At 34.6% G+C, this 19,234-nt stretch overlaps 1 protein-coding gene across 9 annotated transcripts in view; it reads right to left on the bottom strand.

Annotated features, from left to right (window-relative positions):
* CPEB2 (cytoplasmic polyadenylation element binding protein 2) overlaps positions 1-19,234 on the bottom strand; it is a 74,558-nt gene that overhangs the window by 9,384 nt on the left and 45,940 nt on the right. For 6 of the 9 annotated variants that reach the window (XM_069594705.1, XM_069594706.1, XM_069594708.1 and 3 more), the window contains 4 exons: positions 7,242-7,412; positions 5,584-5,673; positions 421-539; positions 38-152 (listed from right to left, as the gene is read on the bottom strand). In XM_069594705.1, the coding sequence (XP_069450806.1) occupies positions 38-152; positions 421-539; positions 5,584-5,673; positions 7,242-7,412 (495 nt within the window). Of the gene's footprint in view, positions 1-37; positions 153-420; positions 540-5,583; positions 5,674-7,241; positions 7,413-17,913; positions 17,938-19,234 lie in introns of all 9 variants that reach the window. The other 3 variants (XM_069594704.1, XM_069594707.1, XM_069594711.1) reach the window with 1 other exon arrangement.

The raw sequence follows: 19,234 nt of genomic DNA, 5'->3' as shown, positions 1-19,234 counted from the left end.
TTTGTAAAGAAACAAAATTTGTTAACATTCTACTTACCAGCCCGTAATGGCCTAGGAACACCTCCAACAAAAATTGTTTTTCGAGGATCCAAAGGTTGAGAACCATCCATCACAAAATCACTATCACTCAAATTCCAAGGACGGATCTGAACCTGTGAAGAAGATGACATTATGGCCTTAGGTCTCGCTGCTTTAATAGCTGATGAACTTTCTGCCAACTGTGGTGCTTCCATAGTTCAGAATTTTGGACAGATGCTTTAGGAAACAAATTGTTAATATTTTAATCTAGATACTGTTTAAGTTATATGAACTTTTAAAAACTGAACCCTTAATGCAGTAGTTTTTTCACTAATAATCATTTCAAAACAGTTTTTGGAAAACTTTCATTTGTAGCTTCAAGTTCGAGTAGCATTTACTTACAGGTTTGTCCTTGATGGTTGGGCTGGAAACACACAGATAGAGTTTTCCATCCTCTTCAATACAAGCATCAATCAGTGCCTGAACTGAGCTCTCTTCTTGAAAGAGAAGGAATGCATAGCCTGTAACAGCCATGAAAATGAGGCAGTGAGTCAAGGTCAGTGATTTCATCCCAAACTTTAGTACTGTTTAGAAAACACACGCCTTTGAAGTAGATAAAAATGAACTATCAAATAGGATTACAATCATTATGTTTCTATTGGAGAACACAACATCCTGTAGAATACACACAAACACAAATACTCGGTAAATTAACTACTTTATATAGAGCATTTAATATCTGATATTATACTAAGAGCTTCACATAAATATTTGATTCTCAGAGTAACTATGAAACATTATCTCCAATTTACAGAAAAAAAAAAAAGAAAAACAAAACAAACCCTGAGGTGTCAAGTGGTTGAATTACTTGCCCAAAGCCGGTCACATAAGCAAGTAGTTGGTTGATTAATTTCAAACCTAGATCTGCTCTAAGGTATCCCATGATACTGTCTCCTTAAAGAATTTGGCTGGATTAACCAGTTGAGCCCAGCAGAAGCTACAATTTTCTTCAGGTGCCCTCAGGGAAAGATAAGTTCTAGAGCATACTCTTGGGCAGGTGGAAGGAGCACATGTGGAAAGGCCCTGGAATTCCTGTAAGTAGGGGAAAATTCCACAGTCAACCTGACCACTTCCAAATGATACTAAGAAAACTCCCTTAGGGAGGTTGGAATGAAGCAGATTCCTTCAGGATGGGTCAGACTTTTAAATCAAGTCTCAAAGTGGCTGAGCAGCAGAACACTTTTTCCAAACAGTATGGAGACTGGGTTTGCACTTTGGAGTTAAGTTTTTGCTTAGATTCCTATGCTCTTTTGGAAATATGCCCTTCCTCCTTTCCTTGTGACAACCAGTCAATCTTTAATCAAATATTATGTATCCATCAGGCAGAACAGACTTCATTATAAAAAGGCATCAAAATTTACAAGTTTACTATTATGTGATTATTCCCAGTAGCAGATAACTGTAAGTGACCTAAAAATACCCCTTTCCCTTGACAAGATTTCTATGCAAATTTAGAGCAATGAAATCTAGTCTCAGTATGAAAATGCCATCAAACAGGCCATCCATGTCTGGTCCATTAAACAATGGGAAGAGTGAGTTCATGTTTTACTAGAAGTCAAAAAAAACCCCACAGCTTATTGCCAATAATCGCTTTTAGTGCCACAAAGATCTGATATGACACACAAAAGAACTACTTCATTTTAATAAAATTACTATATCTGATTGCACAAATAAGCAATCAAACCACTTCTATTTCTACACAAATAGAAACTTCCATATGTATGAGTACGCAAGATCAGAAACATATCTTAGACTTTTATAATTGTTAAGAAAAACTTAAGTAGGCTTGAAAAAATGAGAAAATAAAGACTGGCTTTCTATATGTGAAGGCATTAATTTTGATACAAGCTACAGTTCTGAGAGCTATAACTGTTTTGTAATAATGGGGGAGTATAGGTCGATTTACTAAAAGAGCATTTAAAATTTTTAATGTTATGTTTTATGATGCTACTTTTTATATTAATGTTTTAAGTTGCTAAATTATTTTTGTGATTATTAGGAAAGAAATATTTGTATCACAAAAATTAATTAAGCAATATGGCAGGTAAATTTTGATCTAGCTAAGGCAAGCCACTAAATATTAAAATAGTCTCATCAAAAATACCACCTAACATGTTCTTTAGAATTTATTAATGAAAGCTAGTGTTTACATTCATCCATGGAATTGCAAACAGTCCCAAATGACTTGGGGAACAACAATGTTTACACAAGGTGAACTTTATTCACTGCAAAGGACAGGTGTGTGTAAGTGTGGTTCAGCGTCAAGGGCTAGAGTCACTACCTCAACTACAAGGCAACTTCATCAACTGCATGTTTCTACACCAGTGTTTTCCCAAACCACGGAATGATGAATTCCAGCAATGACAAAAACGCATGAACGTGCAAGGTTTAGGAACACTGGTCTTTGGCAATGGGTACAATCAACTATAACTGTACCAAAATACTATGATTTGCCACTGCTGATTTTTTGCTGTTTTTCTTGTTTTCAGTTTGAGAAAATAACAACTACCACAAAATTACAATAACAATGCAATAGCAACAATGACAGCAGCTCTTCTGTTTCATGAATCAGAAATCAATCTATCTCACTAGGCTTAAATCCACCCCTTATCTGAACAAGAAGTCCATGCAGAAAATGGATACCTGTCTTGACAGAAACTAATTCCAGTACCTTTCTAAACTTGTACTTCAATCCCTGCCTGTAACTCTACTGAACAGCTTTTTAATCTATCTAAACTACACAATATCCTTTAGATTTGGTTCAAAGTTTCACAGTGAAGCTTTCCTCTGCCTACGTCAAGTCAAAGGATAAACCATCCTAGTTGTTTATATCACTTATTAGGGGACTTTCAATCCATGAATTACTGAGGATACAAAGATGAGTAAAGACACAGTCTGATAGATTACTGGAAAAATTTGAAATTAATAGGTTCTGACATTAATAGATATAACTCTAGCTGTGTTGTGGGAGAAACACTGGGGATATCCAGAGATGTGGACAGACTAAGTCATATGTCTGAGATAGTCCAGACAAAGGATGATGGTAATTTAGGCAGAAATGTCCAGAACTAACAGGCATTTTTATTGAACATTTGGTGAAATAAACTATAAAAGACAAGATCGTAACACTGAACAACAGATTAAAACCAAGCTAAGAAATGAACATCTACATCAACATGAAGCTTGCTTTCTCTCTAAACTAAGGATGCAAGACCTCCAGATCCAGTATGTTACAATTTAGAGTACATGGAAACAGGTCCATAGGTAGAAGTACATTCTAAAAGCTGCCTGAGATCCGGGATCGAAGGGTTCCGTAAGATTTAAAGGTTCAGTTCAGTTCAGTCACTCAGTTGTGTCCAATTCTTTGCAACCCCATGGACTGCAGCATGCGAGGCCTCCCTGTCCATCAGCAATTCCCAGAGTTTAAGGTGTGTGTGTATGTATGTATGTGTGTATATATATATATATGTAAATCACATATATATAAATCACTGCATTATTCCATTTCTCTAAAAAACAACATCAACCACTCATGGGAGTTCTGTAATTCTCAATGATAAAGGTAGAGATGGCCTGAACAATTTATCACCGGAAACCCTAAGCTGGTTTTTGGATGCCAATAACTCTGACATGTTTCCTTTCCCAGAGTCGAAATCAGGTTATTCAATAGATCTACTGGAGTCTTTTCCCCAGGCTTGAAAAATCCACTCAGCCATGATAATAATGGTGTACTTTTTTATTTCTAAAATTACATTTGAATGATATTCAAAGTCAAGTCTTTCAATCTCCCCCTTTCTTTTATTCACCTATGAGGATCTGCCATGACTAGCTGGATTCAGGCTAAATTCTCTCCTGCTGCTCACTCCAGGCAGGTGATTCTTCCTCTGCCCACTGATGGTGGCATCATTTTGCTCAAATGAATGTTAGCTCCATTTGTGATCCTCTTCTCTGGATCAGTCATCACAGTATCCTAGCAATACGTGACTCTGCACATCTTATCTCTTTATGTAACTGAGTTTTTCCTGACCATTCATTTCCTTCTCTATCTAAATTCACCAACAGAGTACATATTACTCTCATCATCTCTGGAACACTTAAGGACATCTTGCAATACTTAAAATATTCATGGGTTTATATTTTATTCTCACTTCATACATTTTTAAATAACTTCAGATATGCAGATGACACCACCCTTATGGCAGAAAGTGAAGAAGAACTAAAGAGCCTCTTGATGAAAGTTAAAGAGGAGGGTGAAAAAGCTGGCTTAAAGCTCAGCATTCAGAAAATGAAGATCATGGTATCCGGTCCCATCACTTCATGGCAAACAGAAGGGCAAACAGTGGAAACAGTGGCCGACTTTATTTTTCTGGGCTCCAAAATCACTGCAGATGGCGACTGCAGCCATGAATCTAAAAGACGCTTACTCTTTGGAAGGAAAGTTAAGACCAACCTAGACAGCATATTAAAAAGTAGAGACATTACTTTGCCAACAAATGTCCATCTAGTCAAGGCTATGGTTTTTCCAGTGGTCATGTATGAATGTGAGAGTTGGACTGTGAAGAAAGCTGAGCACCAAAGAATTGATGCTTTGGAACTGTGGTGTTGGAGAAGACTCTTGAGAGTTCCTTGGACTGCAAGGAGATCCAACCAGTTCATTCTAAAGGAGATCAGTCCTGGGTGTTTATTGGAAGGACTGATGTTGAAGCTGACACTCCAATACTTTGGCCACCTGATGCAAAGAGCTGACTCATTTGAAAAGACCCTGATGCTGGGAAAGATTGAGGGCAGGATGATAAGGGAATGACAGAGGATGAGATGGTTGGATGGCACCACCAACTCAATGGATATGAATTTGGGTAAACTCTGGGAGTTGGTGATGGAGGCCTGGTGTGCTGCAGTTCATGGGGTTGCAAAGAGTCAGACAGGACTGAGTGACTGAATTGATACATTTCTTAATTTCACTGAGCGGAGACACTTTTTTATATGTCTGTGCCCAAGCTACTGAGAAGGATACCTTAGGCAGAAAAAAGACTCAAATATTTGTTGATACAAGCCTTTGAAATCATTATCAAATCATTATAGAGAAGGCATAGCAAGTCTCTGATGATTCTTGACTGGCTTGAAGTGAACCAAATAGCTTTCAGAAACATTCTGCCTCACTTGATACATTGTTACCGACCTCTACAAATTACTCTATTAGTTTTTATACAAAGATGTACTCATATTCAATTCTAAAAGAAAACACAGAGTAATTGATATTATTTCTTTGTGAAAGGGAAAGGACTGTGGCTTGCCAGGCTCCTCTGTCCATGGAATTCTCTAGGTAAGGGTACTGGAGAGGGTAGTCGTTCCCTTCTCCAGGGGGTCTTCCTGACCCAGGGATTGAACCTAGTCCTGCATTGGAGGCAGATTCTTTACCGTCTCAGCCACTAGGGAAGACGAATTGTTTCTTTAGCTCTCATATAACTTATTCCCTAGCAAACAGTAACAAAAAAACCCTCTTACCTTTTGGTGGAAAATAGGACTTGCTTTCTGCTTTATGAGGCCAATCCACGACCAAAGGCCCAAATCTTCTGAAGCTAGCAGTTATTTCATCTTAAAAAAGTACAATAACATGCATTAGGAATTAATTTTAATGATTCATTCTAAAAAATCCTGTATTTTATGTTATTTTAAAAGATTTAATATTTTAAAGTACCAAATAGCCCAAGATAATATAAATATAAACCCAAAAATACAAATACTAGAAAAAATGTCTAATATCCTCATTAAAATGATACATAAAATTTAATCTACTTAGTCAAAGTAGTTTTTAAGCAGCACATTGGTTAGAATAATCAGTTCAGCATGACTTCTAAAATATTATATAATACCATATGGACACTAAGGGATTGACAGTATAGCAATTATAAATATTACTGACTTGAAAAACATGCTGACATTATATCAAATTAAAGATCCATAAAGAGATACATTACTGCTTGATAAAGTAACATATTGTAGGAAAAAAAAAGGTCTGCTGAACAAGACACATAAAGCTTTAATATTTCTAAAATATACTAGAGTCTATACATGCTTGGTAGTTTCACTGAAAGATGTACAGGTCAAATACAATGACACGTTCAAGCTTATTTATCACATGGAAACTTTTGGTACAGATTAGTATATAGAATAAGTCTGTGGATATTTGAATTATAACTGAAAAAATTCCCAAAATGTAGTAATATTTTCTCTATTATTACATTGTAAATGAGAGTGGCAGATTTCCCACAGTCTCACAAGTATTAGTTTCAGTATTTTATATTTATCTTGAAGTATCTTTCTTTAGTTATTATTACACAGGATAATTTTTACATATGCTTAATATTCTTTATAAAATCTGAATTTTCTGTTTATGTACTGTTTCCATTCCTTGTTTAGGTTGTATAGTCTCTTATCTGTTTCTAAAAGTACATTTACACTTAAGTTGAATTTTTGATTCTTATACATTAAAGTTTCATGGTTGCTGCTGCTGCTGCTAAGTCACTTCAGTTGTGTCCAACTCTGTGCGACCCCATAGACAGCAGCCCACCAGGCTCCTCCGTCCCTGGGATTCTCCAGGCAAGAACACTGGAGTGGGTGGCCATTTCCTTCTCCAATGTATGCAAGTGAAAAGTGAAAGTGAAGTCGCTCAGTCGTGTCCGACTCTTCACAACCGCATGGACTGCAGCCCACCAGGCTCCTCCGTCCATGGAATTTTCCAGGCAAGAGTACTGGAGTGGGGTGCCATTGCCTTCTCCGAAAGTTTCATGGTTGGTTACCTTTAATTCATTGTTTGTGGTGTGTGTGTGTTTGTGTGCCTGTGTGCGCATGCATTACAGTCATATGAAAAGTTTTTATGTATGGTTAAGTCACATATATACAAAAAGTTTGGTCATATGTGTCATGGTCATACAAAAAGTTTTTTAAAGTTTTAAATAAATATATAAAACAGAAAATTTAATGTATTTAAATATGTTCTATATTTTAAAAATAACTGAGACATGAACTAAAGGAAAATATGATTTATAAGCAATGCTCACAGTAACAATATGTAAAATATACAAAGTAAAGAAACAAACTTAGATCCCCATTCACACTATATTTTAGGTTTTTTTCTTTAGTATCACAAGTCATCATTTTACCTTCATCAATGTCTGGAGGAAGACCACCAACAAAAACTTTTCGAGAGAAACGTTCTATTCGCTCTCCATTCTGATGAGCTGAGTAACATGTGGGTGAATTTAAAACACCAACTTGATCATTATGCCCATCATCCAGCAAGCCATCATCTATTGGAAAGAGGGAAGAACGACCTAAAATATAAGAACAAATATAACCTGAATCTCAGATCTAAGAAAGTGATAAAAGTCAGGAATAAAAAGAGCAACAATTAAAGGCTTAAAAATGAAAGTGAAAAAATAAAAAGTGAAAGTGATATAGGTATCAAAAATTAAGGAACATTCAGATAGCTTGAAAGTTCAATTACCTGAATTCAAGAGAGACGTTGTCAGGGGAATGACTTAGAAATAAACATGGCCATATGATAACAATTATGTCATAAACAAACACTAGATCACTTTGATTTTTTTATGGAAAACAGCAAAAATCTGCTGTATGGGGATGGTTAAACTGGGTATGTAACAGGAGAAACCTTTTAGAAATTGGTGGCAGAAAGAAATGACACAGACTAATTGATAAGAAAACAACATCAACAAAACACTTGCAGACCATAGTAATGAAGGATGAAAGTACCAAATTATACTTGCATATAAGATCTTGATGTACTGCATGTATATCAGTTACATGACAGGGTGGACAGAGATTCTGCACATGTGCAGAACAGAAGAGGCTCCCCTCCAAGACTTTGGTCCCCACCTGAGCCCACCCTTCAGGACACACACTTGTAGAGGAACAGACTACATAATTCTCTGCGGCAATCCTGATGCTGGATTCTGTGGGGATCACGATAAAAAAGTAAATAAGATGATCTTGTAAAACAGTTGCTAAAGTGCTTCAGAGGAAGTGTGCTGGAGGAAGGGAGTAACCTGGCTAATAAACAGGCAATTTCTTAAATCCCCAGGTGAAACTGGATCGCAGTTCTGGTAAAGGGGAAAATAGTGGTACTTAGGGAGTTAAGAAAAGGTAGGCTAGTAGAATATTTGTAAGAAAATGGTTTTGAATAAATTTTTCAAGTGGAAGGAGAAACATAAAAGAGAGAAGGAAAAAATGAATTTATTTAAGAAATAAGAGTCATGTTGGCTGAAACATGTTGGAAAAAAGGAAAATAAAAGCTAGAAAAGCACCCTGGGCTAGACAGAACACTTAGCCTTGAATGCCAGGCTACAGGACACATTTTATTTAGGAAGCGAAAAAACAAAAAGGAACAAACAAAAAACAACTGGATACAGGCATTCAAGCACGATGATAACTTTTCCTGTATTTTAGGAAGACTCCTCTTGGCAAATATGGTTAACGTGGTGAGAAATGAGCCAACCAGAAGTCCTTCAAAAAATTCAGGAAGGAGGTACAGTTGGAGGTACCTGAAACAGTGAAAAGCAGATGGGAAATGAAACAGGAAAAAAGAATGGAAAGGAAGAATCAAGAGGTTTTAGAATATAAGTGGTAAAAATCATTAACTGAATAAGTGTAAGGACAGTAAAGACCTGAAATTGCAACAGGAAAGGGAAATGTGTCCTAGACATGTGAAGGTTCACAAGCTTCACATCTGCGACACTCAGAAATGGGGAGCAAGTAGAAGAGTCACAGTGCTGAGAAAGCTGTCTGGGGTCAACTCTCCAGTAAAGTGGTGGGAGCTTAACGTTCTTTATAACATCACTGATAAGAACTCCAGTGAGAAATGGTAAGGAGAGCACCTCAGGAAACTTACAAAGGAGAAATGAAAGAATTTAAAAAAGCAATGAAGGAACAATGTCAGATGTTAAGATAATGATTTGAGAACAATGACAAGTTGAAGACATGCATGATCTTTGAAGGCAGTAGCATTAGTAAAGCTGCTGGTAGAGTTTTGTGAAGTACAGACATCAAACAAGTTTATTATAGAAATAAAAAGAAAATAAGGATATAGGCAAGGTTTTTTTTTTTTCTTTAAGATGGAGTAAAGGATTTTTTAAATGAGGAGAAAATGTATATAATCTGTACTATGTCTTAATATACACAAATTATAAATATTCAATATAAAGTGTCATTAATGTGCTATCATCTTGAAAAGTATGGTACATAATGATGCAACTGATGTAACAAAGACAACCTGAAATGTGATGGCCTGCACAGAACTGGGGTTGTTGGGCTGAGGAAAGGGTGACATATCTGTGAGCTATAGCTAGCTAGATGTTATAAGTAAGAATTTTAATTTTATAAGATCAAAAATAGGGGCAAAGACCATATTTGGTATAGGAAAGAAATTATTCTGCATATTCAAATTTAATTTAACAAGATGTTCTGAAAATAACCATATTCACTGAGTAAGTCTATGAATATTTAACTTTCCCAATACCTTTGCTATCAGGAATAAGGACCATGAGAAACAAATGTCAATATTCCTTGCGATCAATAGAAAGAAAGCTCTTCAAAATGAAACTATTTTCCTTAAAGAGAACCTCATCAAGAACCATCACAAGTAATATTAATTATGAATAACTAGTTCAACTTTCTACAGTTGGACTTTAAATGAATAATTCTATATTTTAAGAAGAATAAGATGAGGTAGAGAAACAACATCAATATTTAGTTTTTGATTAAAACAATAAATCCAAATTTTATACTTATTTCAGACATGCCAATACTTAAACAGAAATACTGAATGCAGTGATAAAGAAAATCACTATATAAGCAACATCAGATAGCTGACCCAAATGACTTAAATTTTTTCTCTTAACTATAATATTTTAAGTATACTCATTATATACTAATGAATTTTTCTGTATTCTCCAGGCCAGAATACTGGAGTGGGCAGCCTTTCCCTTCTCCAGGGGATCTTCCCAACCCAGGGATCGAACCCAGGTCGCCTGCATTGCAGGCATACTCTTTACCAGCTGAGCCACCAGGGAAGCCCTATTCTGTATTACTAACTATAGTATTCTAACTATAGATACTGTCTAAAATAAATACTGCAGTTAATATAGTAACTGTCAAAGATTCAAGTGTAATCTATGTCTAAAATCTATTAGCCAAAGTTCAGATGAACAAAAGATACAATGAAAAGGCTGGGAACATGTCATATACTGGCTGTACTCATGATAATCTTTATTGCTGGGAAATCACGACCACTTTCGTTCTAGAAGCCATAAAAGCTCTAGAGTTAAATACTCATTTAAAAGAGGAGTTAACTAAACATGTATCGTCAACAAAAATACTGTTTTTCATCTTCCCAATTATCCTTCCCTGTAACTCAAATTAACAGGATTATAAAAGAAGACCACTAAATAATTATGCCTTCCATATACTTAAAAAATACTTTCTAAGAAAGAATAAAAAAGAAAATTAAAATCACCAATACTAAGTATGAAAAAGCAGACATCAATCAACACAAAATGCATGGTTTTTAACAGACTGAGGAAATTCCCATCTATTCCTAGTTTCCTTAGAGGTTTTAAAATCATGAATAGCTGCTGAATGTTATCAGATATGCTTCCTTTATCTGTGGTATTTCTACTGCATGCATATATGCATGGTATTTCTAATTCCTTCTGTTTATGTGGTGAATTATAGTAACTGATTTTCAAATGTCAATCATATTTCTGGGATAAATCCCACTTAATCATGGTACATTTTCCATTTCTATAAACTTCTAGATTCAGTCTGTCAATATTTTCTTTAGAATTTTTACCTCTACTTCATGAGGGATACTAGTATATAGTTTTCTTATAATATTCTTGTCAGGTTTTAGTATCAGGGTTATAAAACAAGTTAGGAAAAGCTCTACTTACAAACATAAATGCAAGCAAATTAGCTTACACTAAGATATCTAAAATGTACAATAAAATTTTTAAAAGTAAATATGGTAGTTACAATAAATATTATAGATAGAAGCCATAAGAGATGAAAGAGAAAAATAGGACTATACAACGTTGGCCAATCACTGCCAGTGAAAGAGTGTGAGAAGGCCTTTATGTTGCCAGGCCTATTCAACAGGTCACCAAGATCTCCTTTCAACATGAAAGCAACATAACAGAATGCATATTCCTATAAACAGGACTCAAAAGTACACCTTCTCCAAAACCAGGAAATCAGCAAAGATTTTGTAGTGAGAAAAACTGCATCCACCACAAATACGAGCCTCATTTATGATGTTAATCGTGATTTCATGATCTTTTGGGGCTTCCCAGGTGGCTCAGATGGTAGAGAATCTGCCTGCAAAGCAGGAGACCTGGGTTTGATTCCTGGGTCGGGAAGATCCCTTGGAGGAGGAGATGGCTTCCCACTCCAGTATTCTTGCCTGGAGAATTCCATGGACAGAGAAGTCTGGCAGAGTCCATGGAGTTGCAAAGAGTCGGGCATGACTGAGCGACTAACACATACCCATACAATCATGATTCAAATTACTCACTTTAAAGTATTAAAAAAAAATCATTAGAGAATGCATGGAACTTCTCTATATCCATATAAAAACTGCTGTTCTATACAAGCAATAATAAAAACTCTACTACGAGCATCCTAAACTGTAGATGGAACTAAAGACAAACTTACACATATGCTTGTATGACTGAGAGCTACTCCTCCACATCTGGTCCTCTTATGTGTGCAGGTGTACGTGTAGCACAACGGATACAGTTAGAGAAGTACTGGGCAATGACTAACTTTGACACTGATGGCTATTCTAATATGCCCAAAACTAATCATTATACTTGGCTTTTCAGACCATAGCCTTATTCTGGATGCCCAGAATTAAGACATTTCCCAACAAAGAAACACAGCAGGGACAGGCAGGAGAGGAAAACAAAATATTTGTGCAAAATTAAGTTAATTTATAGCTTAAAGGTAAGCATGGTTCTTTGATTTTAATGTATATCCTGTACTTTTATTTACTGACTGTTGGTTTAAAAATTAAAGCAAATGCAAAACAAAGTATTATTATTAAGAAAGAATATTCCTCCCATGCTTCAAGATCCTAGCAGCCACTCCACTGGGTTAAATGACCCACCAGTGTGATGGCATGAATTTTATTTCATATGCAAGGATTTACAAAACTATCCAAACAACAGAAATAGGTCTGCAACTGATCTCTCTCAAGCACCACCTGTGGAATTAGATAGAATCACTATCTAGAATGTTTCTCCAAAGAACTAAGACAGGAGCTATAGTTATTACTTAAAAATGTTTTGCCCCAATAATAGGTTTGTCCTTTTCTCACAGGGAATAAAGATATTTAATTTTAAAAAAATCAGTTAAAACTTGGTACCCTATATGTCTTTGTAAACTAATTGCTAGACATAATATATTTGGGTTAAAATTGAGTTCACACTAATAAACTATAAGAAACAGAAAACAAGAAAATAATCCCATTTATAATCACATAAAAAAGAAAAAAAATCAGTGAACAAACTTAACTAAGGAGGTGAAAGACCTATACTCTAAAAACTGTAAGGTGCTAAAGAAATGCAAGATGACAGAAATAAATGGAAAAATAGACTGTTGTCATGGATTAGAAGTAATATTGTTAAAATTTCCATACTATTCAAAGCAATCTACAGATTTGATGCACTCCCTATTAAGATACTAATGACATTTTCCACATGATTAGAACAAATGATTCTAAAATTTGCACAGAACCCCCAAAAAACAAAAAACAAAACTTTGAATAGCCAAAGCAGTCTTGAGAAAGAAGAACAAAGCTTGAAATATCAGGCTTCTTGATTTTAAACTATACAACAGAGCTAGAGTAATAAAAACAGTACGGTACTGACACAGAAAGGACACACAGATCAATCGAACAGAAAACAAAGCTCAGAAATAAACCAACATGCTTATGATCAATTAGTCTGCATGACAAAGAAGGCAAGAACACACAGGGGGAAAAGACAGTCTCTTCAAAAAACAGTGCTGGGAAAAAGGAATTACACGAAAAGAATGAAACTGGATTACTTTCTCACACCATATACAAAAAAAAAAAAAAAGTCAAAATGGATTAAAGACTTAAATATAAGACCTAAAACTCCTAGAAGAAAACATAGACAGTAAGCTCTCTGACTCTGGTTTAGGCAATATATTTCTTTGAACATGTCTCCTCAGGCAAAGGCACCAAAAGCAAAAATAAATAAATGGGACTACAGCAAATGATAAAAAGCTTTGCACAGTGAAGGAAATCAACAAAATGAAAAAGCAATCAACTGAATGGGAGATGACATCTACAGATGACAGTAAGGGGTTGATATCCAAAACACAGAAAGAACTTATACAACACAGTATCAACAACAACAAAATTTTGAAATAAGCAGAGGACCTGAATTGGCCTTTTTTTCCAGAGATGACATCCAGATGGCCAAAAGATACATAAAAAGATACTCAACATCATTAATTATTAGGCAAACCACAAAGAGATGCCAACTCACTCCTGTCAGAATGGCTATAACAAAAAGGCAAGAAATAACAAGTGTTGGCATGGACGTGAAGAAAAGGCAACTCATGAAATGTTGTTGAAATATTACTCAGCCATTAAAAAGATGAAATGTTACAATGCACACTAACACAGATGACCTAGAAGGTATTAATTACATTAAAGGAAATAAATCAAAAAAAGATACTGTATGATTTTACTTATATGCGGAATCTGAAAAACAACACGAATACACAAAACAAAACAGAAACATATTCATAGATACAAAGCATAAACTGGAGGTTGCCAGAGGGGAGGAAGGTGGAATAAACAAAATAGAAACAGGTAAAAGGAATAAAGAGGTTTAAAATTCCAGTTTATACACAGAGATGTATTGATAATAGACAGCATAGAGAATATAGCTAATAATACTGTAATAATTTTGTATGGGGACAGATGGTTACTAGACTTATCATTGTGATCATTTTCCATAAAATACTGAATTACCACACTGTACATCTAAAACTAGTGTAATACTGTATGCTGCTGGTACTTAGTTTCTAAGTCATGTCCAACTCTTGTGACCCCATGGAATGCAGCCTGCCAGACTCCTGTCCACAGGTTTTCCCAGGAAAGAATACTGGAGTGGGTTGCCATTTCCTTCTCCAATAGTACTGCATACAAATTATAATTCAATAAAAAGGTGATAAAAGTAGTTATCAAAGATGAAAATTGTCAGCCTTTATGTCATCATGAAAGGATTTGGTAGTGGTGATGTTAGGGAATATATACTTACTCTGGCTATTTTATAAGACTGTTAAAGAGTCAAATGAGTTCAAATTAAATCTAATCACAGAAAATCCTGGATCAATTTTTAAGCAATATTTTAAGTATAATGTATTATTAATACTTATTCATTATGGCACAGGAATATGAATGGCTATATACACAGTATGAATAAATCCAACCACTCTAATTAAGGCTCTGTAATTTTACTCCCTTTAAAAGTATTTCTCCCATCTTCCCATTTCATATGTAATACACTAAAATCTACCGAGTAAAGCTTTGGGCTTGCCTGCTAGAAAAGATTGCTTTGTGGTTTTTAGTTTCACTAACTAAAACAGATTCTTTATTTCTGTTATTTAACATAATTCTGTATATTTTTACTCCACTGGAATAGAGCAGCATTTTAATCCTGTCCCTATTATTGCGTTAAAAGGACAGGCTACAGTAACAGAAATATTTCAGACTGAGAGATAGTGCTTAAGTTACACTTCACACTTCTTTCACAACCTCCAAACCTACTCCAAGCTCAGACCAGTATGTTCACTCTCAGAATGAAATAAACACTGAATATATAAGATAGACATAAGAGTCTTTCTCCTTTCTAATCCTGGCCCTCAGGCAGCACTGTAGAAGAACTTTTTATGGCTCCCAGGGCACAGAAATTCATAGGAGTAGGGGCAGGATACAAATGAAAAGCAGGGGAAGAAATCTTTGCTTTTCTTAATCACTTTTAGCATATTTAAATTTTGATTATTCCTAAGGTATATTTCATATATTAGTATCCACAGGCAGTTTGGATTATATTGACATTATTAAAGATATTAAATATACACATTCATTTTGGTAGTAATTTGGTTTTTACTGCACTCAAGTGGGAAATCTTTTAAATGAAAACAGCTACTCTATGCCTGAGCTTAAAGGTGAGTCAAAGGTGACAAAAGAAAAAAATAGTTCTTCTTAAACTAGACTATAAAGTCAAAATGCTTGTGAAAATAATACTGTCCACCCACCATTCACTGGTAAACAGCAATGTCTTATTTTTTGGCAAAAACTGTATTGGCTCACTGTGACACATGCCACATCAACAGATCTGATGTGCATGAGAGTTTTCTTTTTAGAAAAGAAAAATGACTAAATAAATAAATGGACTTTCTTTGATGGACCATATCTAAAATATGAAACCCATAAAAGGAATCTTTGATAGTTAAAAGGTTATCATTGTGATACTGCTACGACATCTAGCATAGGAAGAGGAAAAAGTGAGTAGAAAATAGGAAGAAAGCCAGGCTACTTCTTGTTGAGACACTCCTTTAGTATGTGCTTTTAAAAAAAATATATTTTATTACTTACTGTGTTAAAAGTACTTTCAAACTCAAATAAGACCTCTCAATAGTTATTTCTAATGGGTATACTTTAAAAAAATTTATTGAAGTATAGTTGATTTACAATGTGTTAATTTTCTGCTGTACAGCAAAGTGACTCAGTTATATATATATGTGTGTGTGTGTGTATATATATATATTTTTTTTTCTTTTTCATATTCTTTTCCATTCTGCTTTATCACAGTGTATTTTCATCTGACTATCAAATCTAAAATTTTAAAAGCAGACTCCTAGGAGGAACAACTAGAAAAATTACTAATGCTATATAATGTGAGAGGAAAAGTTATCCACCACCATGTCCTACCCGCTTCACTCCACCTCCTGCTAAACTAAGCCAAGTAAGTATAACAACTGTCAGCTCTGTGCTACAGAAGGCTTCTACTAAAAGCCTTAAAACCAAGTGAGAGTCTTCTTTCTTCCAATGCTGGGAGGCAGCTCTGAAGTAGAAGTCTCTGTGGCTCCCAGAGGACAGAGATATTTGAGTAAGGCACAAATTTTTGCTTTTTCTTAATATAGTCACAGTCTATAATTATTAAATTAAGATAAAAGAAGATAAACAACATGATTTTCCTATACCTTGTTTCAAAGAACTTTCCAGATTATGACATTTACATTGGAATATACCAAATCAGGTGCATAAATCACACTAAGATTAAAAGATGAAATGTGTATAAAAAGACAAGAATCCTAAATTGCTCTACAGTTTCAAAAATACCTAAAGACACAGATTGGTAAATGGGCTTTTTTCAAGAGAACTAAATTTCCATATTAAAATACCACAGTGAAATAAGATAGTCCAGAGAACTGAAAATCGGTATTAAAATTTTCAATTTTTCTCCTCTTCTCAGCTGCTAGTAACAATCTCTAGAAAGTTATTCAGCTTCAGTTTTCTAAGTCATTAGTCTCTAAATCCTCTTAATTTTTTAGTTAGAAAAATGAAGAACCAAGAGATTCAGTGAAGCATTTCAAGAAACTAGATTCTGAAAATGAAGTTAAATTCAGACAACGCTGAAATACGAAACTGGAAATACTACTGACACGTATAAAACACTAGTTTCTGTCGTCAGTGGTGACAGTGTTGCATGTTTGTTTTCAAAGTCACACACTCATGACTAGATAAAAAGAATCTGAAGCACTGGCACACATACATAAAATTTATCAAGAGGCACTGTTCTTACTATCTATGCTCCATGGCTCAAGGAAGAGTTTACAAGCTAAGGAAAATCCTTTTACATGAGTACTATGGTTACTGGCACTTACAACAACCACATAAGTAGTATGGCTATTCATCACTTAGAGGATAATCTAGTGTAAAGTTACTTTTGCTTCTTCTCATCCCATCAACTTTTCTTCCTATCAATTTCTGCACATGAAAAAGAAAAGCAAAGTTTAAGCCACAGAAAATGTTAGCTGCTTTCCTAGGAAGCTGAACAAAGCAGCGCTGCATAGTCCTAGTCTTTTCCTTAAGAAAACAAGAACCCAAAGGGGAAGACTCTCGTGCAAGAGAGAAAGTGTGTGTGTGTGTGAGAGAGACAGAGAGAGAGAAAGTGCACGTGCGTGTGGTATTAAGACAGAAAGAAAGGATTATTTTAAGACATAGAGAAATATGAGCAACATGATTTCTATATGTCAGTGTTAATAGTAATCTGTTTGGTATTTGGCATGTTCAACTGGATCAAACATAAAACTAATAAACTAGAGCTATAAATTGTATACCATAGATAAGACAATCAGCTATAGATTGGGAGAGCAGAAAATTCATATTGCATGTCGCCTTCAGTAGTATATATTAAACACATCTCTTAAAACACTATAAACAGAAGGTTTATTTTAAAAGATACACAAATGACTTTAAAAAGTTAAAATCTAGACATTCATAATGGAAAAATTTATTAAATAACCATATTAGTATGAAAATGTACCTTAAAGGTTAAGATATTTAGGGTTCAAAACTTGGACAAGTAAGTGTGCAAATCAAAACACAATTTTTCAGTGAGTTTCCAGACATTGCATAATAAATTTGGGATAATTACAACATTGATCAGTAAAACCCAATTAGAAACAGTTATACCATAGCAAACAGAAATGAATTACCTCGTCTTCGCCCATAACTCCTCGCTGCATGTAAACAAAGGACAAATTGTAAAATGTCAGAACTAAAAATAAGCCCACATAAACAAACATTTGTGACATGGAAAGCTATGTGGGCATCTGGAAATTAGAACTACTTTGTCTTAAGAGCTACCTCAATATCATCACACAACATGTGCATGGTATTTTAATATTTACAAAGCACTCTTTTATGTCCCATCTGAACCATATAAAAACTGTGAAATTAACTGGAAATACAAAATTTATTCTCAATTATTTTTAAACTCATGAATAAATATTTCTTTCATCTAACTGGGAAAGGAATATGTAACACTTTATGGTTAAATAGCATCCTAAATATTTTTCCCAATGAATGGAGACAACTTGAATTGAATCCTTACTTTTCTACTTATTATAAAAAATGATACAGCATATAATGTCCAACTAGTAATTCAGGTCAACATCCCTTTTTATGCAAAGCCCTGCATGGAAAAATAACTGGAAGACACAGAAGAGTGAAAAGCTAAAACAATACTGAACTGGTCCGCTGAAGTCTACAGAGCTTAGACAGACAGAATACAAGACTCATGTTCAAACTTGCTTAAGTGAGGAAATGATCAATGACAGACTAACAGTGCTTTCAGTCTTTTTTGGTACATTTTATAACAGCTAAGTGTTTATTGTCTCCATATCTGGAGTAAGAGGGATTCTGATAAAACTATTATTAGTATATTCAAAGAATAGTACATATGCTAAACCTTTAAAAGGGTAAAGCAGAAAGTATTTCAACCTATGTTACTAGCAGTTTACAGATTCCTCATGGAGAAAAAAACACTGCAATTTATTTTTCATAAGAGTACCAGTTTGATAAAATCTACAACTTGTTTTTAAATAACTTAGCTCCCAAATCTGAGTATACTATGAGTATTTCTACTCTACAATTAGCAGTAAACCAAAAATGACTGTCAAAATCAAGATCTTAATTCATATTCATCGATTTTTTTAAGTCTGGGAAAAATCTGTTATTGAAAAATTTCAAGTCAAAATATGTTTTAAAGGTTGTCAGAAATGTAGTCTCTCCAAAGGTATGAAATTTAAAGATCAAAGGAAAACATTTTACATCATTAAACACATTCTATTGTAGAGATTTTACAAAATTAAAAAAAATTATACTAAGGCTTTAATATAAAGAAGTGTGTCTACAGGGTGGGGATACAGTCTTAGTTCCCCTATAATAAACAGGGGAGAACCAAACTTGACAAGTCTTAATTGCTTTTATTTCAAGAAATAAGCCAGTAAATTTAAGGTTTGTATTAGTCTTTTA

This window comes from Ovis canadensis, chromosome 6, assembly GCF_042477335.2.
Source record: "Ovis canadensis isolate MfBH-ARS-UI-01 breed Bighorn chromosome 6, ARS-UI_OviCan_v2, whole genome shotgun sequence".
Lineage (NCBI taxonomy): Eukaryota > Metazoa > Chordata > Mammalia > Artiodactyla > Bovidae > Ovis > Ovis canadensis.
The sequence above is the reverse complement of the archived record's forward strand: the minus strand, read 5'-3'. Positions and strand labels throughout refer to the sequence as shown.